Source organism: Papilio polytes, unplaced genomic scaffold (genome assembly GCF_000836215.1).
Source record: "Papilio polytes unplaced genomic scaffold, Ppol_1.0 DF824270.1, whole genome shotgun sequence".
NCBI lineage: Eukaryota > Metazoa > Arthropoda > Insecta > Lepidoptera > Papilionidae > Papilio > Papilio polytes.
This window is the reverse complement of record NW_013524934.1, coordinates 778,819-788,097: the sequence shown is the minus strand read 5'-3', so window position 1 is coordinate 788,097 and position 9,279 is coordinate 778,819. Positions and strand designations below refer to the sequence as shown.

Below are 9,279 nucleotides of genomic sequence, written 5' to 3'. Positions count from 1 at the left end.
TATGTGCGTCTCCTCCTCCGTCGTATACGGGTGGGCAACGCATCTGCAGTTGCGGATGTCTATGGGCAGCGGTCGCTTCGCCATTTTGGCGAATTCGGGTGGCCGCTTGCTCGTTTGCCACCGTATGTTATATAAAAAAAAAAAGACAGATGTAGAGCAACATAGGGAAAAAGACGCAGACTATTTACTTAACTACTTGTGTGTTTTTAATTTCACCCTGACGAAGTCGAAGCGAAGGCGAAAGCTAGCGATTTACATGAAAGTTGACGTTAAAATTCGTAGACCATACTTATGGTGTGTCTAAATAATTTAGATTAGTTTGACAATTAATTTCAAATTTAATAGGGATGGGTTGTGTAAACTCAGTCATGAATCTTATCGATTTTCGATTTTTATTCTTATAGAAGTTGGAATCGATAGATTTATAGTTATAACTTATTAATTAAAAAAAACACTGTTTTCTCAAATTAATAATGACCATAACAAATAATGAGAGTAAATAAATGTTTATGCCGTACGTAATCGAATTGGATTTCGCTATTATTTCTGTCATCGCTAAATTCTCTACACCATAATCAATACTATTATTGTCCTATAAATTAGTTAATAAGAAAATAATAATTTTGGTCGAGTTCGATAATTATTTAAACCGAATATCGATAGTTCCAAATTGTTCGCTGCGTGTTTGTTTCGTCACTGCGATACCTGTCTATTAAGTATGGCATTTGCCGTCATAGAAATTGAATTCGATACTTCATATACCTCATTTATCAAACTAATCTATTTTATTTAGACAAACTATAAAGCCTTCGTATAAACAAATTGTAGAACAGATAAGGAATCGATTCTAATACTCGAGCACTGAGTACTAAAAAACTTATTATTTATGTAAAACTTTAAGGGAGTTTTCTTAATTAATACAAATTCAAATTAAATAAGATTTAATACCTCTTCAGGTGTAGGTGTGTTCATTTCTAAGAATATTGTGTTGCATTTAATTTGCACAATTAGCAAAATGATGCACAACACTGAACAGCTGGCGGCCATGTTGCCGGACTGACAAAGACTGATCGCTCATACGCAGTCATTTGACCCTTGACTTGAGATAACGCTGAAGCGACACTGGTTGACGCCCTTTGATTCAATCTCCTGTTTCGCATACCGAAATTAAATAATATACCATACATTTTTCCATATTACAAACGATAATTATTACGCTTCTAAGATTGATAAACGCAGAGCTTTGAAGTTCAGATGATTCAAACGCCAAGACCCCATTTTCGTTATGAAAACTAGAATTGTAGACCCCTTTTACACTGACCGCGTGCGAAATGATGCCATTTCTCTTAGAAACAGCATCCTCGCGCGTTATTCGCGTTAGTGAAAAGAGATCTAGAGACGATTAAGCCGCTATATAGAGGCAGGTCCAGGATTAGTGATAGGAGATATAATTAGTGGACTCGACTGTTAAGAAGGGTATTATTTACCTTAACTGAGAACTTAACCTTTAAGAAAGATTTGACGATATTGAGATAGGGAAATGCATGCGCCATTCGGTTTCCGATATTCAAATGACAATTAAAAAAAAACGAACGTGTCAAATTGTTGTCCACTGTCAATCAATGACGTAAAACGACATTAAGTGTACGTGAATTGTTTTTGAATATTTACTTTACGAAACAACAAAACATTTGTTTTGAGTGCAATGACGTCGCACCCTAGCGGCAGCAGCCGCGCGGCCAGCGACATCGACGTGCGCCGCCTTTACAGCCTGTCCCTCTCGCAGATCAGGAAGCATTCAGAGCTCGGCAACTATCACTACAAGCCCGCGCCCTTCGTAACGTTATTTCTTTCAGTTCTTTAATGGTCACTAAGGAAGCCCTTAGTGTAGATTTAGTAACAGAATTGAAGTACTAAGGGTCTGCTGAACTAACCATAGACCACTTAAAGTTGAAATTTTTGACTTGTAATTAGTTTTTACATTTGCAAACTATTATCTAAGCTAAACTGTCAATGCCACTAAACATTTGGTTTAAGTTTTCACTAATAACAATAACCTTGCCCTAGATTTAATAAAAACAGAAGGTAAAAAGTAATTTCTAATCGCAGAACATTCGTTGGATCCACGGTTACAACGCCAAGGTGGGTGTGATTAACTTGAACGACGAGGGCAGCACTATCGCACTGTATGCTGCCGGCAACTGCGCAGTGCTCTACAACTGGACCACCAACGAGATGAGGATACTGCAAGGACATGTAACTCATCAGATTTATTCTTTTAATATGTTTTTTTTATTTCACTGATATTCCTTTTGCCATTCCAACTAAGCTTTTTAGGCTTTTTTAGGCTTGTGCTTATGCTTAATATGCTTTCCGACAATAGTCGAATGGCGGGATTTGAACCCTCGAGCAATTTGATGATCGGAAATACATATCTCTAATCATTAAGGCTATTGGCGCTTTTATATTAATAGTTATTGCAATAAATCTACTTAACCGAGTATAACTATTACTAATGTTGTCTATTTTATAATTCAGAAGCACGTAGTAACATGCATAGCTGCAGACAGCAAGGGCAAGTGGCTGGTGACGGCTGACTCAGGCCCAGAGAACGTACTCATAGTATGGGACAGTAGCGACAATTTCCCCGTCAAGACGCTCTTTTCCCCACACGGGGGCACCAACATCGCAAAGATTACCCTCAGTCCAGACGCCAAATATCTCCTTACCATAGGTTATAGGGAGAAGGCGGTCGTCTATTGGTGGATATGGTCTTTCGGGAATGATGAACCACATGGTAACCTTTTGTCATAAAATATAAAGACATAGTTATTATAGATCAATTATTCCTAAAGAAAGAAATATAACAGCTCAACTACGTAAGCTTCATCGAAATCAATTTCAAAGTCTACGAAACAAAAACATCTGCTATAGAATTAAGTCTGATTAATTTTGGTACTCTGTAACTAATTAGTAAACAATGTAGCTACTCTGGAACTAACCATGCCTCGCGGTGCGATCCTGGATATGGCTTTCAACCCGATACACACAGAACAGTTTGTGCTGATGACCAAACACGATATATGGATTGGCGTTTCTAGGGTTAGCACTATTTTACGTTACAGCTAAAAATGTATAAGAGGGTTTACGTATTCAGTAACTCTATCTACTAGCAGTAGTAAATGCATAATTATGACTAAATTAAACGTCCGATAAGAGACGAGACTTCTTGACTTTTATGTTCCAGAAAGTATTTGTCACAGAGCGAGGAGTGGTAAAAGATACAAACACGTACGAGTTGGTAATACTAACTGTAGAAAGGAAGCAAAACTCAGAGTTTGGCAAGTTAACTTGCTTCACACACGTGAGGGAGACGTGTCAGATACTCGCGGGAACCAACCGCGGCTATGCGCTGGTGTACGGCTACACTTCTGAGTTTAACGCTACTATACAAGATGCGAAAGATATTGAGGATATGAAGTTTGTCAAGGGTCTGAAGATACAACAATGTAGGATAGAAGTCATTAAAAATATCGACGGGTGTGTTATTTCATTGCAATTTCAGATAAGACCTAACTGACATATTCTTTGATTATTTTAGTATTCTCTTTACGCGGCACTTCATACTATAAGCTTTAGTTATGGAATTGTCATTCTATTATTATTTCAGAGTAATTGCGACAGGCAATAGCGAGGGCGCGATCCATTTCTATGACCCGCAGCTAAAGCTGTTGTACTGGGTGCATGGCTTCACCGTCGATAAGGTGACTGGTCTCAGCTTCAACGTCTCGCCCAGGAGCTACCAAATATTCGACCCCAAATGCAAGTAGTCGCGAAACAGTTCCATATCATGTAGCTCAATGCACTCGAAACTTCTTCGTCAAACTTTTCAGATATTAAAAAAATACCCTTGGAGTTGACTATCTAGGTTGCCACATGCTGGTCGATTTTCAAGCAGATCTAATTTTTCAGGCAATAAACAATGCCTATGCTGGGAGAAGGTGGTGCTCAAGATGGACCCAGTGACGGGCGTCAGGCAGCAGAAACTGATGAAGAGCAAGCTGCCCTCGGACGCAACCGTCCCCAACAAGCCCTTCGTCGTTAGAGATTTTATCGTGTGTACAAAGAACCAGGGTGTCGGCTTTGTGGACTTCGTGGCGGAGAACAATCACACTATCTTGGACAACAAGACGTCACCAGCACTCGCTATGACTGTGCATCCTGAGAAGTAAGAGAAAGGGAGGAAAAGAAAGAGGGATATTGACTACTTTCCCTCTCATACCATGGAAAGCTATTCGTAAATTCTTTTACGTTGATAAACTGCTAATCATTATACCGCTCTTGATGCTGCGACCTACCCACCCTCTTGTATTCCGTCAATTAATTCGCTAAAGCGTATAGAACTAAGAGTTCACACTTTTTCTAAAGGCCGTACGTATGCGTGGGCTACGCTGATGGCACTCTGGAGCTTTACAACTTCGTGCGGCATATGCTGTTCGCGCGGCTACCTCTGCGGGAGCGGTACAAGGTGGTGACAGAGCCTGCCGATGACTCGATCAGCTGCCTTGTTGACGTCTTCTATCCCCAGCTCTCTGTTACCTGTCTTAAGTACTCTCCCAATGGTAAAGTTGTAAAAAGACTTTACGAGTGTTATATAAAATGTGTATACGAATTGATAATTGAATTGTTATATGATTTAATAGCAATTTTTCGCAGGTTTGCATCTGGCTTGCGGTCTCAACACTGGACAATTAATATTCTTAGACCCAACAACGATTGAAATAAGATCTGACAAACCGTTTCAAGACACCCGATTCTCAATTAAGGAGATATCCTTCAGCCTCGATTCTCGGTCTCTTGCCTTTTTTGTATGTATTCATTTGTTTATTTTGCACACGCCCTAGTTGTGATCATATTCACAAAAAAGAGACGTAGTCCCATTCTCTGATTTTTGAGGATTAGCGCAGACAGTAAAGAAATTTCTTTAAACACTACTTTTAATACTTCAATTATGTATGTATTTATTTGAAGGACGCGGGTAGAACGGTCTGCCTGTACAAGTATGATTGCGCGTCGCTGAGCTGGCAGTTCATAGCAAAGCATCGGGCGCACTACAAAGACGTGACGGCGGTCTTCTTCCTTCCCGAGAAGAACGAGAGCGGCGACTACAAGCTGATGTCGATGGGCGCGGATCGCACGCTCGTCGAGTATGACATTGGCGCCAGCTCCGAAGAATACCTCGAGATACTCAGCCTGGACAGGATCGAACAAAGCGCCATCCCTCTGGCCGGCATCCCCTGGCCCTCGCCCAAAGACATCGACCCTGAGACTTGTCGCACTGACATGCCTATGATTCTGATCGCTAATGATGAAGTATGCTAATGGTCTTTTAATTTTAATATGATCCTAGTTTATAGTGAAACTGCATAAAAGCCTAGCCTAGCATAAAAACTAGCAAACTCAGATTTTGCCAATCTAAATACAACAATTGATGTATATTTCATTAGTTTAAATACAAGATAATAAACTACAAGACGACGATGACGCTGGCGACGGTCCTGGGACCGCGGTTCGAGCACCCGGTGCGCCGGCTCCAGTTGGTGACGCGCACTGACGATGATGAGGGCGCACAGTACCTACTCTTCGCCACCAAGACCGTCGTCGGTTTGCAGAAGATGCCGCTTGACGGCAATCCTTGGAGACACATCGGGCTATTGGGGCATCCCATAGAGGTTTGTCTATCTGTTAAGTTGCCAATCATCGAAATCTGCGAAAAATTATAGAATTATTTGTTATAGTTGATAGAAGTATGTTATCGAGAAGACGTTGGCATTTTATTTACTATCGGAGCTAAGGATAGCTGCATGACGCAATGGGCAGCTAATTACAGGTATGTACACTCATTTAATTATTCCTCTTGTGGACGCTAGAAAACACCAGGTACTCGTAAATCTGAAAAGTCGCTTAATTTTGTGTTGTCTATTTCTTTATGATAATTTCCAGAGCCATAGACACGACAACAAAACAAGGTGGAACCGACTTGGATCCTTATTACTGTCTGATAGAGAACGGCCGGCCGGGCTGGCTGTTCCACGAAATCCGAGACCTCTTCTACTACATTCAGATTTTGTGCCAGGGCACCTTCTCTCCGTCCATTAGGACTGTGAAAGACTTCATCCCGATCGAAACACTGCCCGACATGATGAGGGCTTTGGGATTCTTTCCTTCTGAATATGAAGTGAGTGTTTTTATATTTATGGGCGTAGTGCGAAGTACAGAGACTGTTGATTCTATAAGCTACATTCACTGCTATAGTCAGTCAATTGTATTTGTTTATTGTAGGTCGAAAATCTGATAGTAGAGGCGAAGTACAAAGTATATCAACGTCAACCTTCAACTGAGATCGATTTCGAGGAGTTTGTGAAGCTGTATTTAAACCACCGTCCCGCGTTTCTAGAAAGTGCCAGATATATCAAGAATGCGTTCAAACATTTCGCCAACCCGATAGACGGCGCTTATGTGATGTCCAGAAATCAATTTATTAATATGCTTAGTGATTATGGTAAACAGATACATAAATTGGTAATGTATTCCTGTGTATTTTTTATGCTGAGTGTTCAAATTTTACGTACATCTCCAGGTGAACGATTCCCTCGGGAACTATCCTCGTACCTGTTGTCTATTCTGTGTTGCCACAGTTTCGAGGATCGATGTGCAATGTATGAGTCAGATTTTCATTTCTTACCAGAAGTAAGTATTTTACAATTCAATTTAACACATTTTTTATGTTTGGGGAGGAAATATGGTACAGTCGGGGAAACTGACGGTGTTCCACTTTAAAAGTTACGATCGTTTGAACAATTACAAGAATGGACGGTTAATGATACACGGTTAGTTTCTTTTTTGACAGACTTCCCAAAAGAAGGAGGTACTCAATTCGTCTGTATGTTTGTTTATTGTTGTTATTTTCCCTTCTTTGCATCTCTGACTACTATCTAATTAGCTATTTGAAGGAGGAGACGGAGTATCTCTTGTTGCAACATTAAAAACTGTGACCCCCAAAAAGTCTGTACCCTAGGTCCACTAATTGCTAAAACTGAAATGAAGTATCTCTTCGTGAGCCCCGCTTACAATCTAATAGACGTTAAAATTTCTAAGACATTTAGAGATTAAGCTTGGCCTTATCATGTAAGACGATTTTAAATGTATATTTTCAGACAATTAATTTGAGCGAGTTGCTGTGTAATATTATCGGCGTTTCTGACTACGACAACCTATCAGAGTCCTATTACAAGGGCTCGGGCAGCTCCATGCGCAGCGCCTCCACAGACTCCGACAACTATTCACCTGTGTGACAGTCCACTGCTAGCTGCTAGATATAGGCCTTCACTAGCGTGGGCTATATCAGGGGTGGCGAACCAGTGGCACGCGTGCACAAGACATATTTTGGGCACGTCGATAATTATAAAAACATTACGAAATTATGAAGTAGATGCAAAATGGATTTGACGTAATAATTGCAGTCAAAACTTTTCCATGGTATATTCAAGACCGCATTAAACATTTCTTTATAAAAATAGCACTTTGATGTATGTTTGTCACCCCTGGACTATATCTATTCACGTCAACCGCTTAAATATTTTTTTAATGTAAAAATCAGGATGTCAAAGGAACCATGTCTGATAATTTGAAATAAAAATGTTTTTAATTTTATACGTGTTTTAATATTCAAATCGAATATAGTTCTTATTTACAGTAATATTTCACAGATAATTTTAAAATTACAATGTCGCACAAAATTAAAACTAAAATTTAAAATTAGTTAAAATAGAAAATAAATAACAAAGATTACTATTATATATTATTTCTCATTAGTTTGAGAGCATTTTATGAAACAATCTTACTATCGCACTCAGTCGTTAATCAGCCAGCTAGAACGACGCTTAGTGTACATTTCTCACATTATTAAACAACTTTGTGCACCAAATTACACCAAACTGAGCTACACCAGTTACTATCATACTATATTTTGTCTAAATAAAATTAATTAGTTTGATAAATGATGTAATAAGGCAAATATAGGGTATCACAGTGACGGAACAAACATGCATAGTGAACAACTATAAACTATCAATATTCGTTTTAAATAAAATTCAATCAAGTTAAATAAAATTAACTAATTTACGGGACCATTCTAGTAATGAAAATATAGCGATGACAATAAAAATAGTAAAATCCAAATCAATCATATCCAACCGCAGTAGTAATAAATATTTATTAACTCATTTTTTATTTTAGTTCTGTAGGTCATTATTGATATGAGAAAATAATGTTTTTTATTTAAATCCATAAGTTAAAAATACGAGTCTCTCGATTCCAACTTCTATGAGCGAATAGATTCACACCTGATTTAACACATCCCTACTAAATTGTCAAACTAATCACCTTTATTTAGACAAACTATAAAGTGCAATTCATTAATTTCTGACACTTCTAAAATATATTCACAATACAAAGTTCATACTTGTCATACATTCACATATCACAAGTAGTAATTTGTCTAAAATAGCTATATAAAAATCTCATACACGGTGTAACTCTCATTGGCTGAATTGATACATACATTGCTAAAACATGCATAAAACTCATTGATTTCATTATTTTGTGCTGACAATGCGTTAACAGTAGACATCTACAATTCAGGGGTTGAAAAAAAACCAACTTCACTGCATATTTAGTTACAAACTAAGCATGCTATTGTAGTATATTAATCAGCTTCAATTTGATATTTATTGGGTTTCTTTTTGACCGACTTCCCAAAAGAAGGAGGTACTCAATTCGTCTGTATGTTTTTACAACTCAATTATGGTAAGTTGACAATCTTGTGGGTGGCAGACTTAATTGACTATAACATATATTACATGCAAATCTTAATATAAATAGAATTTGCATTGTTACTATGTATATCTGTTAACTAAACTGTAATTTTTCTGATAAATTAAAATATCTTGATAACTGGGGACATTTTACATTCTTATAGATAACTGAGTGTTTGCTCATATTATACTATTCCATTCAGGATAATTTAAAAAAAAACCAATATAATCTGCAATTTTAGCAACTATAGATATAAAGGTGTCAATTCTTTACAACCGGAATTTAAAAGTATAAAAACAACAATTAAACTAAATTAGCTATCCAGACCTTATTTTGTTATAAACTAACAATCATAACCACAGATCTCATTTAAAAACTCATAGAGTTTGCTTTCATTTTCTC

The 9,279-nt window shown here is 38.0% G+C and overlaps 2 protein-coding genes across 3 annotated transcripts in view; one reads left to right on the top strand and one right to left on the bottom strand.

Annotated features, from left to right (window-relative positions):
- LOC106103911 (matrix metalloproteinase-25-like) overlaps positions 1-1,084 on the bottom strand; it is a 6,283-nt gene extending 5,199 nt beyond the window's left edge. The window contains exon 1 of the mRNA XM_013283827.1: positions 949-1,084. Coding sequence (XP_013139281.1) covers positions 949-1,047 — 99 coding nt within the window. The 5' untranslated portion in view covers positions 1,048-1,084. The remainder of the gene's footprint in view (positions 1-948) is intronic.
- Positions 1,085-1,632: 548 nt separating this feature from the next.
- Positions 1,633-7,700, top strand: LOC106105451 (WD repeat-containing protein 66-like). Of its 2 annotated transcripts, XM_013285761.1 has the most exons (16): positions 1,633-1,837; positions 2,110-2,256; positions 2,539-2,797; positions 2,987-3,102; positions 3,248-3,540; positions 3,671-3,822; positions 3,973-4,228; positions 4,429-4,622; positions 4,717-4,868; positions 5,032-5,373; positions 5,508-5,732; positions 5,799-5,890; positions 6,004-6,238; positions 6,343-6,562; positions 6,641-6,750; positions 7,218-7,700. In XM_013285761.1, exons 1-16 carry the CDS (start codon positions 1,706-1,708, stop codon positions 7,353-7,355), a joined length of 3,063 nt encoding a protein of 1,020 aa, XP_013141215.1. In that variant the 5' UTR covers positions 1,633-1,705; the 3' UTR covers positions 7,356-7,700. The 2 variants fall into 2 exon arrangements, with proteins under 2 accessions (XP_013141215.1, XP_013141206.1); XM_013285752.1 differs by lacking the exon at positions 1,633-1,837 and having other exon boundaries at positions 2,095-2,256; positions 5,535-5,732.
- Positions 7,701-9,279: the final 1,579 nt, after the last annotated feature.